Below are 21179 nucleotides of genomic sequence, written 5' to 3'. Positions count from 1 at the left end.
GGGAGCTCTTGTCTATGAAAGTTGCTGTTATGCTCTCCATCGGCATCATGGTCAGGGGCTGCTGGGAAAAGCCTGGAGGGACACAGGGGCCAGGCTGGAGGCTCGCAGCCACACAGAGTGCCCCTGAGCACTGAAGGGAATTTTGGTAGAAGGATCCTGAGGAGGGAAAAACAGGCAACAGGTGGCTGGCCGTGGAGAGGGTCCCACCGGCGGAGTCAAAAGACTTCGCTCTCGGAAACCAGTCCTCCCTACCCGGGGCTTGCTAGCTCTTCACAAACAAAGCCTGCCAGAATCCTGACCCCCCACCTCCGGGGGAGGGAAGGCCGCCCTGCTTGCTGGAAAACCATGCCCCCCCGCCCCCCCCGCCTGCACCCCAGTCCTAACCGTCCACTTATCTCTACAGGGCCTGAATCACCAGCCTGTGGAAAGTTTTCAGCTGCCCCTCACCCCCACCCCCGCATTCTTGTGTGAGGATGTCATGTGGGAGGAGTCTGCTCAACCCACTGGGCTGCCTCGGCCCCCCCACCCCACCCCCTCGTCATTGTCTGAAACTGGGAGTGTGCACTTGAGGTCACCTAAATCAGGGGCCGCCTCACGCAGCAAAGGGGAGCTGCGAGGACAGCGGGGTGGTAAGAACGGCCGGAACAGAGCCTGCACCCCAGGCTTATGGCCTGAAAGGCTCTTAGGGAACTCCCCATTCAGGGTTTTGCAGACTGTGTTAGGCAAGGTTCTGAGGATTCGTTTTAGGAGGCAAGTGGGGCCTATCAGAAAGGGCTTCAGGCTCCTCCAACACTTCCACCCACTTCCCAGGTTGTAGGATCCACGGCTAAAAACCAAGTATAAAGTCAGCTGTCACACTTGAACTTCGCATTTTATTGACACCTAAGGCCAGAGATGAATAGAGATGTACCTAACGTCACCCAGTGGGTATGTGCAACTGCACAGACTCAATCCCCAATTTCTCAACACCCCGCTTATCTTAGCAAAGAAGCTCCCAGAGAAAGGGGATGAGCTGGCCTTCCAAAGGTCGGCCTGCATTCCACAAATGCCCTGCCCCACAGCCGTTTCCAGAAAAAAAAAAAATCACCCAATGACAAAAGTCCATGTTGCTGCAGCGATTTCCGCTGTCACAGGCCCTGGCCGTGCCAAGCCGCAGCCTCCCAGCGTGAGCTCACCCATGCCCAGAGAGAGTCTGATTTAACTGGCCCCTCTCTGGTTTGATTTGTCGTCAGAAGAGGCCCCTAGGAGAGAATCTGGGTCTATGGCCCGTGGAGGGTCAGGTGAGGAGAGGGGCCGGGCAGATCCTCTATCTTCCTTCCACCTTTTCCCCAACACAGGCATTTTTCAAAAGCTCCCAGATAATTTTCCTGGGAAGCCAGGGGATGTGAATCCAGGGTCCAATTCACTTACCTCCACGTACAGAAAAGGAGCTCAAGACCCAGAGAGATTAAGTGACTTGCCTAAGGTCACACAGTGAGTTAACAGAGATGGAACTAGTTCCTGGGACTGGACCAGATGTCCACAGTGCTGGTATATATGCAATAGATACCCAAGCTATTCTTGTGGGATGAATCAAAAATAACAATCGCACTTAAAAGCACTTATGTGTCAGACACTGACCTAATCAGTTTATGAGCATTAAGTCATTGAATTATCATAACAACTCTACAAGATGGCCACTATGTGCATCTCCACTTTACCGATGAGAAAACCCAGGCACAGAGAGGTTAAGGAACCGGCTTAAAGTCACAGAGCTAAGTATAGAGCTGGGATTTGCAGCCAGGCATTCTTGCTTGTAACCTCGATACTAGACTCCATTCATTCATTTCACAATTCATTCGTTCTCAATGAAATAAAAAACCTGAAGTCTAGGAAGACTTTGCGGTTTCCACTAAGAGAACCACGTCGGCACAGGGATGACCTTACCAAGATCCCACAGTCCTGGGAACACAGGCTCCACCCCAGAACCCCTACCCCAGGCCACCCCTGCACCATTACTCACCCTGGCAGGCATCCTCCGCCTTCTCGTAGCCCTCCTGGCACAGGCACTGACCGATGGGCACCAGCCACTCGCCGTCGACGGCACAGTGCATGCGGGGCTCTTCGCCCCCAGGGGGAACCACAGCATGGTCCACGCAAGTGCCCGCCACGGTGGCCAGGGAGGGTGCGTCGGAGCCGGCAATGGTCTCGGGGAAGCGAGCCAGGCCCTGCAGCAGCTCGGGGCACTTCTTGTAGTAGACGCGGACGGAGAGCAGTGCCACGCAGGCGCCGATGTCCTGGAAGGCCAGGTAGAAGCCCTTGTGGGTGAGCGGCCCCACGGAGCGCTCCTCCACGTTCAGCTTCACGTGGCGGGCCTGGAAGTCGCTGCTGACTGTGATCTCGTCGGGCGCGATGGTATCGATCTTCTTGAACTGGCGCTTCTGGAAGTTGGTGCCGTAGTCCACATCCGACTCGGCGTAGTAGAGGTTGAAGGTCTCCTTGCAGGAGCTGGCGCCCCCCGGGAAGCTGTTGCAGTCGCGCACGGTGAACTTGAGCTCGATGAAGATGCGCTCGGCCTCGCCGCGGTACACCCAGTTGGTGCGCAGCCAGTTATCCTGGTCGCCGGCCACCACGTTGCACACGGAGTACATGTAGATGGGCGCGTCGTCCATGATGTTCTGCATCAGGTCCCACTGTGGGGGCCAGCAAGTTAGTGTGGGTACGCCCCCGGGGGGGAAACTGAGGCCCAGAGGCAATGCCCAGGTGGCAGCCCTGGGCACCCAGAAGACACCTTTTAGTTCTTGCTACCCTCATTCTACAGGGAAGGAAACTGAGGCCCCGAGAGGAGCTTCGTGTCACCCCCACGCACTAGAAGTACCCAGTGAGCCAGGAGCTGTCCCCTGTTGTTTCTGATCCCAATGTCAGGGTGCTGAACCTCTATATTAGCCTGTGAGCTGGGGCGGGGAGGAGGACGGACTCCATGTGACCTCGGTGGAGCACTGAAGCTCTCCAGGCCTCCACGTCTACATCTGCAGACTGGGGACAAGATCTAGCCCACAGCATTGCTGTCAGGATAAATGACAGAATGTCTACAAACTGCTGAGCACACTGCCTGGCCGGGTAAGATGAAAGAGCTGTCACACAACAGCTGGTGTCATCAGCATTATCACCACCACCATCATCATCATCATTATTCACTGTGCGCATGTGAGCGGCAGGGGAAGAGGTTGGGTCAGAAACAACGGGTGATCTCCCATCATTTAGACTTTGGCTTTGGGACAGATGAGTGCATCTTCTTCCCGCCTCCAGGAAGGAACATAGCTTGGCCTCCTCCAGGAAGACTTCCCAGGTTGGGCCAAGGTTGGGCCACATGCCCCTCTCTGGCCCCCAGTCTCATGTCCCCCGTGTCGAAGTACTTGGCACCTACGTGGTAACACCTACATCTGGCTCCCACACTAGATTCTGAGCTCCTTGGGGTAGGGACTGGGTCTAATGCATTTCTGTATGCACAGGGCCTACCTGGAACAGAGTAGGTACTCAGGGAAGTATTTGTTGAATGAATGAGTGCATGCATGAATGAAAGCAGAGGGGCTGAGGAAAGAAGCCTGGCCGCACTATGTGACAAACTCCAAGGCCTCGAATGCCCTTGGGCCTCAGTTTCCCACTCTGTATAATGACTGGGTTAGGTGAAATGATCTGAGATGCCTCCCAGCTGGACATTCCAGGATCCAGGAAATCCGCTAGAGCTGTCATCCAGGCCTCCTCGAAGCTAAGGTGACCAGGGACAAGCACCTAACTCACGCAGATCTTTCCAGCAGTGGGAGCTGTCCCAACGAGCCCCTTAGAGACACACTTCTCCATGGCTCAGGGCCCCAGGACAAACTCAGCAAGGGCCCATGGTACAGCAGGGCAAACTGAGGCCCAGTGAGCAGCAATATCTTCAAGGCCACATGGTAGTGACGCACAAAGCTGAAGAAAGGACCCCAGCATGTTTCCCTCCAGACTGGGTCATAACAGGCCAGGGCAGAGGGGAGACAACTTGGATGGGGATGAGGCAAAACAAACTCAGCCCCGAGCAGGAAGGGGAAGCAACAGCTGGGGGAGCAGCGAGGAACTTGATCCTTTTCCCAGGCTGGGGGCTGCGGGCACCTGGGAGCCACTGTTCCCTGTCTCTCCCTCACCCCGCACCTCCTGGGCTGGGACCTGGAAGACAGGGGGAGCCTTTAACCCCTTCCCTCCCAAGATAGTCCCCCTGACCACCAGCCCCTGGGGGTATCTAAGCCCAGGGTGGCTGCCACCACCCCTCCCAGCCTTAGGCTAAAGGGAACTCCCATGGGTCCCTGCTCTGCCAGGGCCTTCAGCTGTCTCCCAGCTCCTTCCACCTTTCAGGTCCCTCCCTACCACCTCCCAATCCCCAGCCCACCCTGGGATGTCTACCTGTAAGCTGGCGTGAGAAGCAGGACACGAGGTATGAACCCTGGCTGAGCTGTTTGATCTAGACTGGCCCCGTCCTCCCTGGGTCTCAGCGCCCCCATTCCCATGCCCCCGCCCGACCCCGAAGGCTTACCCCTTTGCCATACGGGTGCGTGAGCCAGCCGAGTTCCCCGTTCGCTGCAGCAAAGTCCAGCAAAACAACTGGAAGAGACAGGAGAGGAGGCCGGTAAACTTGGGGGCATCTCCGGGGGTCAGGCCATGGTGGGAGAGTGACAGTCCTCCAGGAACCCCAGGAGTCCCTGTCGGCTTCTTCAGCCCAGAGAGAGACCCCACTGTACGGGGTCACCATATCCATGAGACCCGTCCCTCAACACGTAGGGAAACAGAGGCCCAGGGAAGGGACGGGACCCGGTCAAAGCTGCACAGCGGGTTGGGTGAGGACGGGGCCTCCTGTTTCCCAGGCCACGATTCCAGGCACGCCACCCCCTCAGTCACCCTCCAGCTGGGCAGAGCAGGACAGCTTAGCCCAGCGGGGAGACAGCAGCTGGGCGGAGGGCTGGGGCTGTCAGGGCTGAGCTGTTAAGTGACACCACGCGGCCCTGTCTGCTTCCTGGGACACGGCCTCTGGACAGCACTTCACAGGCACGTGGGCCTTGGGGGCCCTGGTGCCTATTCCTGTCCCATCCTCAACCCCACCAAACCACGTAGCACACATATATGCTCACACATATGTGCACACGCGTCTCGTGGTCCTGCAAGGAGAGAGGGCTGCTAACAGGTGGGAACGGCTCCAGGGAGTGGAGAGGGAACCGGTAGGGGGTGTCTGGAAACCGATCTTCCCACCACAAAAGCCACAGAGCAGGCGGGATAAAGCCGGGAACCCGAGGGGCCTCTAGGAGGGGCCCAAAGATACACACAGCTGGCGAGGTCCCCTCCTTGGGAAAGTCGCTCCCGCTGCCCTGTCCCTCACCCCCCTGGCCACTGCCCTGCAGAGGTGCCCCGTGGGACCAGGGATGGAAACCCGCGGAGGGGACTTCCAGGCCCCGAGGGACCGGGTTCCAGGAGCACGCTGGCCCCAGAGAGACATCTGGAGCCTGAGGGAGGGTCTCACCGCCAGGGGCTTCCCTACATCCAGCCCTGCCCTTGGGCAGCTCCCACCCATCCACCCTGGCTCTCCGCCAGGCTCAACGGCTGCAGCCAAGACCCAATGGGTACTGCTTCTCCTCCATTTCCAAGTAAAGCCCAGGTAGCTGCCAACAGGTGCCTCCCACCCTGGAGGGCAAGGATTTGGGGAAGCTGAGGCATGGGACCTAAGAAAGGTCCACAAATTCAGAGGATAAAGCCCTAAGGTGAGAGGTAAGGGACCAAGTACCCGTTCCTTTGGGCCGTGGAGCATGAGGAGTAGGACCTCAAGAAGCAGCATTGCTGGGGCCAGGACCTGGGAGAAGGGCTCCGGGGGCGGAACTCCAGGCAGCAGGGAACAGAGAAGGGCCTGGTTCAGAGATGGGGGCTGGGGGTGGGCCAAGCCAGGGACCTGATGTCTTAGAAACCCTTCCCCAAGGTAAGACTGCCAGGCTCCCCTGAACTTAAGCCCTGGGTGTGAGGCACTGCCATCTGACCGATGGCCAGGCCACCTCTCTCTAGGAAGAGCCCAGCAGCCCAGACAGGGGCAAGGGAATATGAGGTGGCACCTGCCCCAAGACCGTAAGGGTAGGGTAGGGGGGCTGGAGGGTGGATGGGGCAGGGATTTGTTCAGACATGCCCAGGGCCCAGGCTTGGAAAATTCACTAACTCCTCTAGCAAATGGAATGTTTGGGCTACACAGGAAGAAATCTGGAGGTTCCTGGCAGCAGCTGGGGGGAGGTGTGGAGGGGGGGTGTGGGGGGTGCACCAGGACAATGGTGAGTGGACACCCACCTCACAGACAGGTAGGAAGCCAAAGGAGGGGGCTCATGACTCCCAGGCTCTGAAGGGTTCATCTGACGCAGCGGGAACCCCACAACCCCTGCCAGAGCGGGACTCCCCTTCCAACCCTCAGGCCTGGCTCTGGAAGTATCACAGGGCTCAATCTGAGAAGGAAAAAGCCTTCACACAGGAAGGAGCCCCCTCCCGGGAAATTCCCTCGAACCGATCACCAGGAACAGGAGCCGGGCCCGGCTGCCCCTCCACCCTGCTCTTCGGGGCCTGAGGCACCTGCTTCCCTGGAAGGGGTGGTGGGGGCTGGGAGCCCCTCAGCTGCCCCCAAAGGCTTCACCGAGAGGCTTGGGTTGGGCAGGGCTCATCCAGGAGCCCTGGGTCCCTCGCTCCACCCCCAGGAAAGCCTCCTCCAACTTAAGTTCCATCCTCAGTGTCACCCTTGCAGGTCCCAATGCAATACCCCCCACCCCCCTAGTGTCACCTCCCTGTTCCCCATCTCTCTGCAACCAAGACTGGTTAAAGGGGGAGGCAAGAGACTGTGTGAGTGTGTGTGTGGGGGGGGGGGGGGTGCGGGGGGGATGAAGATAAAAGAGGAGATAGAGCTGGACTCTTACAGAATCAAGAAGCCAAGGGCTTTCCAGGCCTGAGCACTCTCCAGGCCTTTTCCCATCAGCACCTCAAGCCAGGAACCCCTGCACCCCAGCCCAGCTATTCCCACTTCCCAGGAAAATCCACCATGAAACCACAAGGCAAGGGGCCCCGAGCTCTGGCAGCCCAAGAAGCCAGATGCTCAGATCTGACCCTTGCTGTGCACAGGGCCCTGCCTGGTGAGGGCTTGGCCCTCCCTCAGTTTCCCTGTTGTAAAGATTCAATGTCTTTTGAGAATCTAACAGGTTCCATCTGAGTCTCCAAATACAGCCTGGCTCCTCTACCCTCGTGGAGGCGGGGCGAGAAAGAAGAATGGAACTGAGCAGCAGCCTGGGTTAAGGGAGAAAGGGACACGTGTGTCCTTCTCTCGCCCCCAACCCACCCCTAGACAGATCCACCACATCAGCCTGAATCCCAAAAACACAACACACTAGCAGCTGCCGTCCGGGCCATCACTGCCCCCACCCCACCCCACCCCAAGGCTCCACTCCCTCTGGGAGTCTTTCAAAGGGACTCCGGGAGCCTACGTATAAATAGTCCCCCATCTCAGGACTCTGCCGGACACGCCCTTTCCTCCCCCATCCCATGGAAGTCGCCTAGGCTGGGCAGGGCTCCACGTGGGAACGTGGGGACCAGGCCGCTGCAGGTAACAATCACCCAGCAGCGTCAGTGCAGCTAATCCCCCAGCCCCCACGGGCAGCCTTTGAAAAGGGCCTGCAGTGATTCCAGCTGTCTCTCCCCTTCTCTCCAACCACAGTCCCCAAGGAAGGGGGAGGGCCAAAAGCTGAGGGGGTGGGGGTATTGAGGGCCACGGAAATCCCTGTCATCCATCCCTCCTGCGAGCTGGAACCAGCAGCCGTGGCTGCCCCAGGGGCTGGCACAGAATGCCACCCCACACCTCCACCCCCGAGGGCTCCAGCTCCGGCGTGAGCTCCCAACACGCAGGAGCAACACCCCCGACCTCCGTTCGGGAGGCGGAAAACCAAGGCCAGGCGCAAGGAAACTTCTCACCGGGCCCGGGCTTCCTCCGCCCTTCCCCCTGGTGGAGCCTGCGGAAGCCTCTGCCCGGGCCCCGCGCACAACACGCGTTCTCACCATGGGACACTGAAGCCGGCCTCTGCGGGGCGGACAGGCAGGTCCTGGGCCTCGGGCAGGAGCCCCCCTCCGCTCCCCGACCCTCGCTGAGGAGCAACGCCCCAGTCCGCACACTCCCCCGGCCCGGGCCGCCTCCCCAAGTGCGGCGCCGGGAGCGCCGGGGCGGGGGTGGGTGATTCAGTCCCCAGCCTCGGGTGCCCGGACTCCCTGGTGGCCCTGGGCTGATGGCTCCACACCTCGAGGCCGCGCCCCCACCTGCCGCATTTCCCCGCTCTGAGTCACCCCTGGCTTGCTCAGAACGCTTGACTTTGGGACTTCCTGTCGGCACTGGCGGCTGCGAACCTGTGCCCCGCGCCTGGGAGTGCGGGGTGGGAAGGAGGAAAGGCTACGTGTGGGCAGACTGACCCGAAACTCCCCTCACGCTCTCTTCCCAGACTGGAGGCAGAACGGGGAGGGGGGGAGCGGGGAGTGGAGAAAATCTCAGGGAGCAGGGACTTCGGCAGTGTGCGCCCCGCCAGCCCAGGAGCCCCCTCCCCAAAATGAGGGGCCTTCACAGAAATGCCTTCTCCGCCAAATCGGAGCAAACGGGTTAGTGAATTCAGATCACCAAGAGGCTGAGTCCGCGCACCGAGAGCCCTTCCGACACCCCGTTTTCCAAGGGACCCCCCGCGCCCCCGCCGGGATGAGTTCCTGAGTCGGCGCCGGGGCTGCAACCGCGTGGCCCGCATCTCGTTTCCTTCTCGGCGGCCTCCGAGCCCCGCGCTCCCGGGCCGCTACCCCTCAGCCTCTAAAACCCGGGGTGTGGGAGCGGGGGTCCCAGGTTTGTCCCAGTCGCGGTCCGCGCGCCTCCCAACCCCAGCGGAGGCTCCGGGGCTGGGCGGCGCCAGGTCGGTTTCCAAAGTTGCGCGCGGGGAAGCGCACGGAGCTCGAGGAGGCGCCGAGGTTCGGGAACCGGCAGCCCGGGCTGGGGCGCCGCCGCGCACACAAACTCACCTTCCTTGCCCTGCGCCGCGGTGGCGACCAGCATGCAGCCCCACAGCAGGGCGAGGCAGGTACGGGGCCTCCGACGCTCCATGCCACGCTCCTTGCTCTCGGCCTGATCCCTGCCCGGCTCCCGCACGCCCGCCCCGCAAGCCGGCTTCGGTGTTCCGCTCCCGCCCGCTGCCCGCGCGCAACTTCAGCACCTCCTGCCCCAATCCTTAATGGAAGTTGGGTGAGAACCGGCTCCTGTTCATTCATGCCCCAAACTGACGTCACCTAAGCCACGCCCCCAGGAATGTCTTTAAAGGGGCCGGGCTAGCTTCAGGAGAGAAGGGAGAGGAAGTCCCCAGACGTTTGGAAAGGACCAAGGGGCCCTCTGGACTCGCTGGCGCCCCCCAAGGCCTTCCCAAGTTTGAGCGCCTCAAAGTGCCAGAGCCTGCAGGGCTAGTCCTAGGTGATCTCTGAGCCTGGACCCTCGCCCCACGCACCGGGATGGTTTTGCTCTGAGCCATCCCCACTCTCACCCTTTGCCCTCTGGGACCCTGCTGAACAGTGTGGCCCGAGACCTGAACTGAAATGGGCCGGGGTGGGATGGAGGGCAAGAAGCAGTTGCCTCTTTAGCCGCATGCCTAGGAGGGGAGCTGCAAAATAGACCCAGGTGCCCTTTTCTCTGGACCTCTGAAGTTGGGGAGAGCATCTCTGCTTAGGAGTCTCTAAGAATACAGCAGCCTTCATCTCAAACCTGAGCCTTGGTCCCTTGCCTTCCTCCCTGAACTACATGAGCTTCAGCACCAGCTCCAGCTTCCCCACCAACTACCGGACCTTGGGCTCCGTGCAGCCAGCCAGCAGCACAGCCAGTGTCAGTGCGGGCGCCAGGGGCTCTGGCTCTCAGATTTCCGTGTCCCCCTCCACCAGTGTCCGGAGTGGCTGAGGCATCCAGAGCAAGAAGGAGACTATGCAATGCCTCAGTGACAGCCTGGCCTCCTGCCTGGAGAGGGTGAGGAGCCTGGAGGCTGATAATCAGAGACGGAGGCTGGAGAGCAAAATGGGAAGAACCCCAGGTCAGAGACGAGGGGCATTGCTTCAAGACCAGAGACAGAGGAGCTGCTGTTCATGAAGAAGAACCACGCAGAGGAAGTAAACTGTCAGATTGCCAGCTCTTTCTTGACTGGGGAGTTGGATGCCCCCAAATCTCAGGACCTCAGCAAGATCATTGCCCTGACCAGTTTGGCTCAGTGGAGTGTCGGCCTGCGGACTGAGGGGTTCCGGGTTCGATTCCGGTCAGGGGCATGTGCCTTGGTTGCGGGCACATCCCTAGTGGGGGGCGTGCAGAAGGCAGCTGATCGATGTTTCTCTCTCATTGATGTTTCTGACTCTCTATCCCTCTCCCTTCTTCTCTGCAAAAAATCAATAAAATATATTTTTTTTAAAAAAGATCATAACGGACAACTGGGCCCAGGATGACAAGCTGGCTCAGAAGAACCAAGAGAAGCTAGACGAGTACTGGTCCCAGCAGACTGAGGAGGGCATCACAGTGATCACCTCGGAGGCCTCTGAGATAGGGGCTGCTGAGAGGACACAGAGCTGAGACGTATGGTCCAGTCCTTGGCGATCGACCTGGACTGGATGAGAAATCTGGGAGAACAGTCTGGGGGAGGTGGAGATGCGCTACGCCATGCAGATGGAACAGCTCCACGGGATCCTGCTGCACCTGGGGTCAGAGCTGACCCAGACCCCAGCAAACAGGCAGTGTCAAGTCCAGGAGTACGTATGAGACCCTGCTGAACATTAAGGTCAAGCTGGCAGCTGAGATCACCACCTACCAGAACTTGCCGGAAGAAGGGTACCTCTTTGAGGGGCAGGAGGCCAATAAAAAGTTCAAAGATCATTGAACATAAAACAAGGAAAGAAAAAAGAATACAGCAATCTTAGAGCAGCCACCTCTAGAGATGAGTCTGGCATGCATTATCTCATTTAATTCCCATCTGGGGAGTAGGTATTATTATACCCATTTTACAGAAGAGGAAATGGGTTCCACGGGCTTAAACAACATGCCCAAAGGTTGCACAGCCCAAAGGTAGTAGAGCCAGGATTTGAATCTGGGTAGTTGCTGCTTTAACCACTGCCCCATCCAGGGGAAGGGTGGGCAAGGTGCTGTTGTGCAGGGCACCTAACCCCTGACCCTGGCAAGGACAGAATCAGTTGGCCTGTTTGACACTTTGGAGGACACCTGCTTCCCACCAGCCCCTTCACAGGGCCTCTCCCCAAAGGTTCCTCAGACATGAGCTCACCTTCCCTCCTGACGGAAGCGGCTGACATTACTGAAACAAACGGGAAATGTCCTCTCACCTGCTTGCCTGGCCGCCCACAGCTGCTGTTGCCCAATTACCTTTTGGCCAGTCTGGGAGGAACAGCTGTAGCCAACCTGATTTCCTGGGAAGATCCAGCCCCTTCTACCCACCTCGTTCTCTCAGATCCCATCCTCTCCTTGACTCCCCTGGACATTGGCCCAAGAGCTACTCTGGGCTACTCTTGTACCCAGGTCCTCCCTGCCAGATGTGGACTTCTTGGCCTCTTGGTCTTGATGCCTACCCTTGAGAAGCGGGTCCAGGCATCTCCCCTGGAGAGGGGAGGGCTAATTACAAGTGTCAGGGGTAGTGTAATTAAAGCCTTTGACCAAGATTGTGGGAGGAGAGTCTTGGTCTTCCGAGAGTGTGTGCAAGTGCCCGTGAGAGTGACTGTGTGAGTATGTGGGCGTATTGGTGTATGTGTGCATGTGTGTGTGAGCATGTGTGGACAGGAGAGGGTTTGGGTATGAGTGTGAGGGTGCCATACTTGGCAGTGGTAGCGAACATAGACTAAGGAGTCAGCCTAAAGTTTTTGAAATTTCACTTCTTAGAGTCTCATGTTGCTCATCTGGAAGACGTATAAACCTACCTACTTCAGAGATCAAATAAGGTCATGCATGTAAACCACATGGGCCATGACTACAGAATGCACTTGTTAACTCTCAGCTGCTATTACAGTTACACATGGTAGAGCCAAAGGAAGCAACATCTGGGGTGGGTGGGGCATTGGTATGCACGGGCACCTCATTGGCCTAGACAGAGAGAGAGAGAGAGAGAGAGAGAGAGAGAGAGAGAGAGAGACATGGTATGTGTCACTGGACAAGGACCAGGAGGCCTAGAGCAGGTCTGCCTCAGGCTGGCCATAGTGTGTGGGTTCTTGACCTCAAGCAGGAAAGATTTCACAATATGAGTCCAGGTGATTTGGGGAGCACGCTTATTAAAGCTGGGGCCAGTGACAAACAGGAAGGGCTTAGGGTGGAAGAAGCATGAGGAGGGAGCCCAGGCGGAGCTCTGCTCTGGCTCCCTAGAAACCGTACAGGAAAGAAAGGAGCCTGGGGGGGCTGCTGTCAGCTCATCGGAAAGTCTGAGAAGAAGGGGACCTAGGGGACAGCTTCAGGGGGTGAGCCTGGGGCAAGCTGCCGCTGCCCGCTGCTCCCCTGGCTGCCAGTCTCGTGGGGACCCTGAGAGTTTAGGAGGAAGAAAGGAAAACGTTCATGCCCCAGAACAGGCATGGGTGCTGTAGAGAGACCCCCACTGGGGCCTTGTCTTAAGGGTTTTTACCTTCCTTCTGAAGGCGGATGAGAACCTAAGTGGAAGATCTTAGTAGAATATTCACCAGCCTTTCAGGTGCGTTTTTAGTATGCGAATGCATTGAAGTGAGCCCATGGAGGAGTTCGGGGTTATTCTTTGGTCGGCTTTACTCTTTTACTTTTATCTTGGGTCTCTCTGGCTCTACTTGGGTTTTTGTTGTGTGTTCCCCTAACTTCAGCCATCCTTGGGTTTGCCTGACACAAATAGCATGAACTGGGTCTCTGGCCTCTGTCTCCTCAGCCAGGGTGACTTAAGCCATGTATTCTCTGGTTAGGGAGGACAGGTAGAAACTATTTGCTCTCAAGTGTCTTAGGGAACATAAGGTCTTGTGCGTCACCAGCTGGCTGTGAATTGTTCAAATTGTTTGACCTTATTTAACTATCTTGTCTAATTTTCACCATTCCACTTGCCCAGGAATTTTCCTAGTTTCTTACTGTCCTGCCTCAGAATGAATAAATATTTTGCATATTGTGTTGGACCTCGGGGCTATAGACACTGCGTGGTGGGCATAACATGTCATGTGTGCCTGACTCAGTGGCTGAGCGTCGTCGACCTACGAACCAGGAGGTCACGGTTCAGTTCCCAGTCAGGGCATATGCCCAGGTTGTGGGCTCAATCCCCAGTTGTGGGGTGTGCGGGAGGCAGCTGATTGATGATTCTCTCTCATCATTGATGTTTCTCTCTCCCTCTCCCTTCTGCTTTGAAATCAATAAAAATATATTTATAAATAAATAAACACATAAATAAATACATAAAATAAAGTGTCATGTGTGCTATAAGGTTCTGTCTGTACCTGTGTGTTACATGCCATTTGCAGGCTCTGCATGTTGAATGTGTCGCTAGAATATATGTTCCAAGAGGGCAGGGATGTTTATACAAAACAGAGAGTATCTGACACAAAGCAGGTATTCAACAATGAATGAATTAATGCATAATGTGTGAATGAAAGTATTGGCAAGTTCTATGTTGCGTGAAAGTCTCTGGGTGTTGGCTGGTCCCTGTGTGGCATGCGCGGGTTTCCATGCATGACTCTAAGAAGTTGAACCCTTGTGCCTGGGGTGCAGACAGCCCCTGTGGGCTGTGTGGGCTCTGTGCCCGGGGGTATGTGCCCAGCTAGGGGCAGAGAGCTCAGAACTGGGTGTCGCTCATCTATGACATGCCATGTGAGCAGAGACCTGTGGGAAGGGTAGTGTGTGAGGTGACCGGGGGGTGTGGGGTAGCGGCAGCTCCTGGTCTTTGGTCATGTACCTGGTGACACCACTCTTCCCTCTCTTCCTGTTCCAACCCGGAGTCCTTCCCGCTCTGGGTGACTGGATGCTGAGAAGGAAAGTTCTTCGGTGAGTCTTATAACGCGGCACTGAACAGTGGTATTTATAGTGACATAATAAGCCCTAATGGAGATGGAATTACCCCATAAAGGCCCCAAAGAGCCCTCAGGGCCGGAGTGCCACTGCAGCCAGCGCAGCTCTGGTGCAGGCAGGTGGAGCCGGGCGCGCTTGTGTGTGGGTGCCGGCCTCACCTGCTCACCCCACCTACAGCCCACCAGCCTTGTTCAGGACTTGGCTGGGGGCTGGGGCAAGCAGAGGACAAAGATAAACGTTCAAACACGAATTTCACCTACCCCACCTTTGCTCTGTGCCTGCCTCTGGTCAAGAGCAAAAAAAAAAAAAAAAGGCCTGCCCTAATGGGTTTGGCTCAGTGGATAGAGCGTTGGCCTGTGGACTGAAAGGTCCCAGGTTCGATTCCGGCCAAGGGCATGTACCTTGGTTGTGGGCACATCTCCAGTAGGAGGTGTGCAGGAGGCAGCTGATCGATGTTCCTCTCTCCTCGATGTTTCTAGCTCTCTACCCCTCTCCCTTCCTCTCTGTGAAAAATCAATAAAATATATTAAAAAAAAAAAAAAAAAGCCCTGACCGGTTTGGCTCAGTGGCTAGAGTGTTGGCCTGCAGACTGAAGGGTCCCAGGTTCGATTCCGGTCAGGGGCATGTACCTTGGTTGGGGGCGCATCCCCAGTGGGGGGTGTGCAGGAGGCGGCTGTTCAATGTTTCTCTCTCATCGATGTTTCTAACTCTCTCTATCCCTCTCCCTTCCTCTCTGTAAAAAATCAATAAAACTATTTTTTTTAAAAATCCTTATAGTCAATACTTAGAAAGTGCTTCCTCCGGGCCAGGCCCATTCTAGGCACCACACTGAGCCCTTTACTTCTCATCATGGCCCCATGAGGCAGGCACGGTTACTGTCCCCATTTTGCAGAGGAACAAACTTGCTTGTAAAAGTGGGAGCTGGCATTCTAGCCCACAGTCTGGATCCGGCTCACACCCTCACAGGTCCCTCGCTTGTCCACTGCCTCTCGGAGCACTGGAGCCCACAGGACCCAGAGAAGCGTCCCCCAGCCTGGAATGCTGCGCCCGCTCTCTGATGCCACAGTCTTCAGGCCAGTCTAATGGCCAGCTCCCAGGAGCTTGAGCCCCGGGAGCACCCGTACCACATGCCCCCCTGGACCCTGGCCTCAGCCAGCTGAACTCTGTCTTCCAGAGCCTCGAACTGTCTCCGAGAGAGCCCGTGAGCTCCCCAAGGCAAGGAGTGAGTCAGACATCCCTTTGCATTCCTGGCACCAGCTAGTGCGTGTACACAGGAGTCATTCAGCAGGTGCTCACCCTGGGTGGTGACGCTCGAAATCAGTCCCCTCCATGTATTTCAGTTCACATTTCTTAAAGGCCTACTGTGTGCCACGCCACTCTCACCATAGTGAACTCATTCACCCCTCTCCGCAGCCCTGGCAGGAGAAGCCGATACTGTCCCTATTTTTGCAGGTGAAGATGTGGACCTGGGAATGGTTTCACCCTCAGGATGGCTACTGGATTAAATGACGTTATATATGTAAAGGCCTAACACAGCGTCTGGCATACTCTAAGTGCGTGCTAAATCTTAGCTATTATTACCTTCACCGTCAAAAGTCACATCTGGCCTGCCTGATGTAGCTCAGTGGTTGTGCATGGACCTATGAACCAGGAGGTCATGGTTCCATTCCCGGTCAGGGCACATGCGCGGGTTGCTGAAAGATCCCCAGTGTGGGGTGTGCAGGAGGCAGCCAATCAATGATTCTCTCTCATCACTGATGTTCCTAACTCTCTCCCTTCCTCTCTGAAATCAACTTAAAAATATATATATACATGTATATTTCTTTAAAGTCACTTCTGAAAAGCCAGCTGAGATCTCCCAGGTCAAATAAATCCATTCACCCTGGAACAAACCCCAGCTCTTCCCCCGGGTCTCCCCTTTAGGCAGGGAACTCCTTGAGGCACAGGGCCCCGGTTTAATCCCATCTTGCCATACAGCAGGCGCTCCCTAACTGTTTGTGGGTTGCACACACATGGGGCTACCAGGGCCCCATCTTTTTCAAAAGAACACATTCCCCAGTGGCAGCTGCAGAGGGAAGCTCAGTGTTCGGCGTTGCAGGTGAGGTTTTTGGCGTGAGCCCGCCTGAGCAGTTAGTGAGGCCGGGGAGGAGAAACTTAAAATGTGGGCTCCCGCATTTGGAGGGGGGCCGCGTGGGAGGAAGCCCTCCCATAATTGCGGGGCTTCCCCCACCCCCAGAGCTGGGTTAGAGGCTGTGCCGCTTCCTTTGGGGGTTGCTGGAGCTTCCTGCAGCTTCCTGGGACCCTTTGAAGTGGGTTCCGGACAAATCCTGCCCGCGGGGCCTGGATTCGGGGCGGGGCTCCGGGCGGGGCGGGGCCTCAGCCTGAGCCCGCAGCTGGGGTTTGGGGGTGGGGTTCCGCCGCCTCTGTCGCTGGGGCAGCCCCTCCCATTCACTCCCGGATCCAGGCTTTCCCCCCTCATTCCATTCCTCTTGGCCTTCCCTTCCCCACCTGGCCACATCATCCTGCCCTTCCAAACTCAGCTTAGACCCCCTCCCCCTTCCCCAAAGCCTTCCCTGACCACCCATCACTGGCCTTTCTCCCTCTGAGCGCCAACCTTTAACCAGGTGTTCTAAAAATCAAGGTAGGTAAAGACCGCGTGATCTCACTCATTTGTGGAATATAAAGACCATTATAAACTGATGATCAAAAATAGATACAGAGGCAAAGAAGCATCGAACAGACTGTCAAACTACAGCGAAAGGCAGGGGAGGGTTGGGGGGGTGTGGTAAGAGATCAACCGAAGGACTTGTATGCATGCATATAAGCATAACCAATGGCCGCAAGACACTGGGGTGGGGGGGGAGGGTAGGGGGTGGGGGAGGCCGGGGGAAGATCAGTGGGGGGGAAAAGGAGACATGTACTATTTGTAATACTTGAAACAATAAAATAAAATTAAAAAAAATAAAAGTAAATCAAAGTACAGGGCCTGGCTGGTTTGGCTCAGTGGATAGAGCGTTGACCTGCAGACTGCAGGGTCCTGAGTCAGATTCTGATCAAGGGCACAGGTTGTGAGTTCAATCCCCAATGGGGGGCGGGAGGCAGCCGATCAGTGATTCTCTCTCATCATCGGTGTTTCTATCTCTCCCTCTCCCTTCCTCTCTGAAATCAATAAAAATATATTTATTTAAAAAGTAAATAAAATAAAAATCAAAGTACAGGTAGTGGCCCACTTGCTGAGCCCTGATTTTGAGCCAGGCCCTGAGCTAAGAGCTTTGCAAGCACCACTTCATCTCATGCACACAAGCACCCTGAAAAGGAGGGACTCTACCCTCATGTTGCAGGTGACAACTTGGAGGTTCAGAGGATTCGGTCACTTGCTCAAGGTCAGAAGCCTGAAGGGGCTGCCCCGGTGGCCTTACCTGAGTTCCAGGGTCCCCTGGGGTACTCTCACTTGCCAGGGGCTTTTCCTACATTTATCTTTTTTCATCCTCACAACAGGGCCTGTGAGTGGCATGTTCCCCATTTCACAGACAAGGACACTGAGGCTGAGACAGATAAAGGGACTGCTCAAAGTAAGTGCACAGGCAGGATTTGAATCCAAGCCCATCAGGCTGCGCCCATTGCTCCTCAGCTAACTACGTGAGAGACCTCCCTGTCTTTCTCCTCCCTGGTCCCCTCCCTGCTCCGTGTCCTGACGGTCCAGCCTGACCAGCAGAGTCCCCCGGGCAGATGTGGCGAGGAGGCTGGGGCTGTGGGAGGCCAGGGGCTGGGGCACCTTCTGGCTTCCCGGTGTCAGGTGTCATCACTTACTGTGAGCCCCGAGGGCAGAGCTTCAGGCTCACTCAGAGCTTCTGTTTTCTTCCCGGTCAAGTGGGGATAAAAATAATGCACTACCCACCTTGTGGGGGAGCCATGAAAGTGTGAAAGGCTCCTGGCACCACGCCGGGCACATGGCAAGCCCTCTGTAAATGTCAGCTGTGATTATTTTTATCACTGACACCATATTTGGGGGCCCGGGCTGGCACAGTACCTGCCAGGTGCCACCCGCTTCCTGAGCCCTGACAGTTTGGCGGTTGGCCTGCTGGAGGCTCAGGAGGGAAAAGGGAGGAAGGGGAGGGAAGCTGTTCGGTTCCTTTTCTGAGACCTTCCAAGTCTGACCCCTCCCCCTCCCTGATAAACCCACCGGGACCAACCCAGCCCCCAGGGAGGGGCAGGGAGCACACATTCCAGGCGCCCATTCCCTCACCCATCACCAGGCCTGTGTCCTCACAGTTCCACACACACACTGGAGAGTGCTGAAAACACAGCACATGTCTGCACACACACACACACACCCCTTCCCCACACACAGGTGTCAGGGGATCTGTAGGGACCACCTCAGGACAGAGTGGGGCTCCTACCCCACCACTCCCCCCCCTTCCTGCCTGTCTCCCTCCACGTGTCCGTCCATCTCTATCAACCAGTCAGCCAGTTCCAGTGGGACCCTGGTCACTCCTCCCCTCCCCACCCACCCACCCATCAATCTGTGAGTCCGTGTGTCTGCCTGCAGCCAGCCCAGCCGTGAGCAATCCATCCTCACCCAGTCCTATGCATCATCTGCCACAACCGCCCCAGCAAGGCCCCTTCCCCTCTCCCAGCAGGGTCTCTCATCACTCCTCTGCCACCCCTACCCATCCATCCCCACCCCCTCATCTGTCTCCCTCATCTGTCAGTCTGTCTGTCCATCTAGCCATCCTGACTTCCTTCCTTCTCCCATCTGCCCGGCCCCTCTCAGTCCTCTGTGTCCCATCCATCACTTTCAAGACAGCCCTGCCCAGCCAGGTAGTCACCTCCTGGCGGCTCCCGGCTGTCTGTCAGTCTGTCCCCCGGCCCATCCATCCATCCGTCTGTCATCCCATCCATCATGCCACAGTCACTTGTCTGTACTTGCCACCAATCACACATTCCCAGGTTGGGCCCCCTGAGGTGGGTGTATGTGTGTATGGACACACGTGTTCACATCGGTAGGTGGTGGGTATCTCTGTGGCCTCTGACACCCACTGTGTTGAATTCTGTGCTGAGCCTGAGGGGACTAGGGCCTTGGACACAGCCCTGCTTCAAGGAGCTGGCTGTGGAGTCGTATGCATGTGTGTGTGTGCATGTGCGTGCGTGTGTGTGAGTGTGTGTATGTGTGTGTGCATGTGTGTGTGAGTGTGTATGTGTGTGTGTGTGCGTGTGCGTGTGTGTGCGTGCGTGTGCGTGTGTGTGTGTGTGTGTGTGTGCGCTGCTTGTGTTTTTCCCAGGCCTGGGAGTCCCTGCCTGAGGCCATGCGGTCCTCTCCCCCTCCTGGTCCTGCTGCAGAGAGACACACCCCGAGGGACAGAGACAGGAGGTGGAAACGTGGGGGGAGCCCCGAGAAGCCCCTGAGCGAGCCGGGCCAGGTGGAGAGGCTGAGCCTGGAGGAGGCAGGAGGGAGAGAGGCGGAGCGAGACCATCGAGGTGGCGGGGCGGGGAACTCGGGTGCCCTGCAGGCTGCAAGCTCCTGCCCCCCACCCCACCCCCCAGCGGGGCGGGTGAATAAGGGGCCGCGCTTTGAGGAGGCGGGCGAGGCAGGGGGGCTGGTCAGGCCCTGCCCCAGGACACCCCCCCTCGGCGTCTCACACCCTGGCCGCCCCGGCTTCCGGCCCCGCAGGTGCTGCCTTTGAGGGTCGCCGCGCGCGGTTTACAGCCGGGCCGAGCCCCTTCCCCGCTGCGAGGAACCGCCGGTGCACCTTGTAAAAGAGGGGGGGGCGCGGGAAGGGGCGGCCCGTCGCCATGGGAACGGGGGCAGCCCTGGGGACGGCGAAGGGGGACCGGGGCACCCTGGTGCGGTGGGCGGAGACACTTGGCAATTAGTTTGCTTGTTCTTCCCCTCAGATCCCAGCCCAGCCTCCCTCCCGAGTCCCACTAACTCCCGCCGCCCCGTTAACAATCACCTCCACCCGGCCCCAGGCCTCCGCGGTGCCCACTAGCAGAAATAATTAGTCTAAGAACCGCGCACTTGCTGAGCTTCATCTCTGTGCCAGGCAGTGGATTGCGCGCTTCACATCCGTCACCAGGTGCATCATCATCGGTCCTCCTACCAACCTCGAACCCCAAGCGAGCGAGAAAGCTACCCCGGCAGACAGTCCGCTCAGGCCTCCCGGCCAAAAAGCTGCCACCTTCTTCTGGCCTCAGTTTCCCATCTGTAGTGGGGAAGGGTGTGCTTAGAGCTCGCCTGCTGACCAGCCAAGGGCAGGCGCTAGACCCAGGCTTGTCTGGGACGGTGGTCGGAGTGTAAGATCCTGACCTTGAAGGTCTTTGGATGGAACACACAGGCTCCGGTGTATCCTGGCGCCTGCACTTCAGGCCCACTCCCCACAGCGAGTCCCACGCTGTGATCCTGAGCGGGTCTCTCCAGGCCGAGCCCCTGATGACTCAAGAGCCATCTCCAAGGGGCCTCCAGCTCCAACATGCTGGGGAGTCTTCGGTCATCCGGGGTGTGACTTGCTGTACTGCCTCCCCCCTCTGACTAGATGCTCCTGGGAAGATGGGCTGTGCCTCTCCCAAGGGCAAGTACATCTCTGCCCGCCCCCCAACCCCTCCAGGTCTGTGGTCGCCAGAAATTCAAAGACCCGGGTGGCTGACCGCATCTGCCCATGGACAAGCACATCCTGGGGGTCCGCCCAGCCCCTGGTCCTGCCCCTGAGATCTGGGGTCCATGTGACGGGGCTCCTGGTGAAGAAATGCAGGCTCTGCTATGGAAACAGACAACCTCATCCCAGACCCTCAGACTTGCCCCAACACAGGCTCAGAGAGGGGCCCCGGGACCACCTCCCGGGGAGCAGCCACACAGAACCATCCACCTTCTGCTTAGTGAGCTATGCCCAGGGCCCCAAAATGTGGACAGCAGTCCAGTGAGCTGGTTGTGTTCATGTCTACTTTGTAGAGGGGAAACCGAGTCTCCAAGAGGGAAAAACCAAATCTCAATATCAGGGGTGAACTTGACTAAGATCACCCCCAATTCTTTCCCTGGCACCCCGCAGCCTGCCTCTCTGTTTGTCTCCCAGCACACCCCATTCTGACTTGAAACTGGCTGCTGACTCTT

At 57.4% G+C, this 21179-nt stretch overlaps 1 protein-coding gene and 1 pseudogene across 1 annotated transcript in view; one reads left to right on the top strand and one right to left on the bottom strand.

The window, feature by feature from the left end:
* The window catches only part of EPHA2 (EPH receptor A2), a 28442-nt gene extending 19155 nt beyond the window's left edge, over positions 1-9287 (bottom strand). The window contains exons 1-3 of the mRNA XM_059691130.1: positions 9067-9287; positions 4547-4614; positions 2003-2672 (exon numbers count right to left, since the gene is read on the bottom strand). Of these exons, the coding sequence (XP_059547113.1) occupies positions 2003-2672; positions 4547-4614; positions 9067-9148 (820 nt within the window). The 5' untranslated portion in view covers positions 9149-9287. The remainder of the gene's footprint in view (positions 1-2002; positions 2673-4546; positions 4615-9066) is intronic.
* Positions 9288-9832: 545 nt separating this feature from the next.
* Positions 9833-13468, top strand: LOC132229796 (keratin, type I cytoskeletal 18-like; annotated as a pseudogene).
* The last annotated feature ends 7711 nt before the right edge of the window (positions 13469-21179 follow it).

This window comes from Myotis daubentonii, chromosome 3 (assembly GCF_963259705.1).
Source record: "Myotis daubentonii chromosome 3, mMyoDau2.1, whole genome shotgun sequence".
NCBI classification, from domain to species: domain Eukaryota; kingdom Metazoa; phylum Chordata; class Mammalia; order Chiroptera; family Vespertilionidae; genus Myotis; species Myotis daubentonii.
The sequence above is the reverse complement of the archived record's forward strand: the minus strand, read 5'-3'. Positions and strand labels throughout refer to the sequence as shown.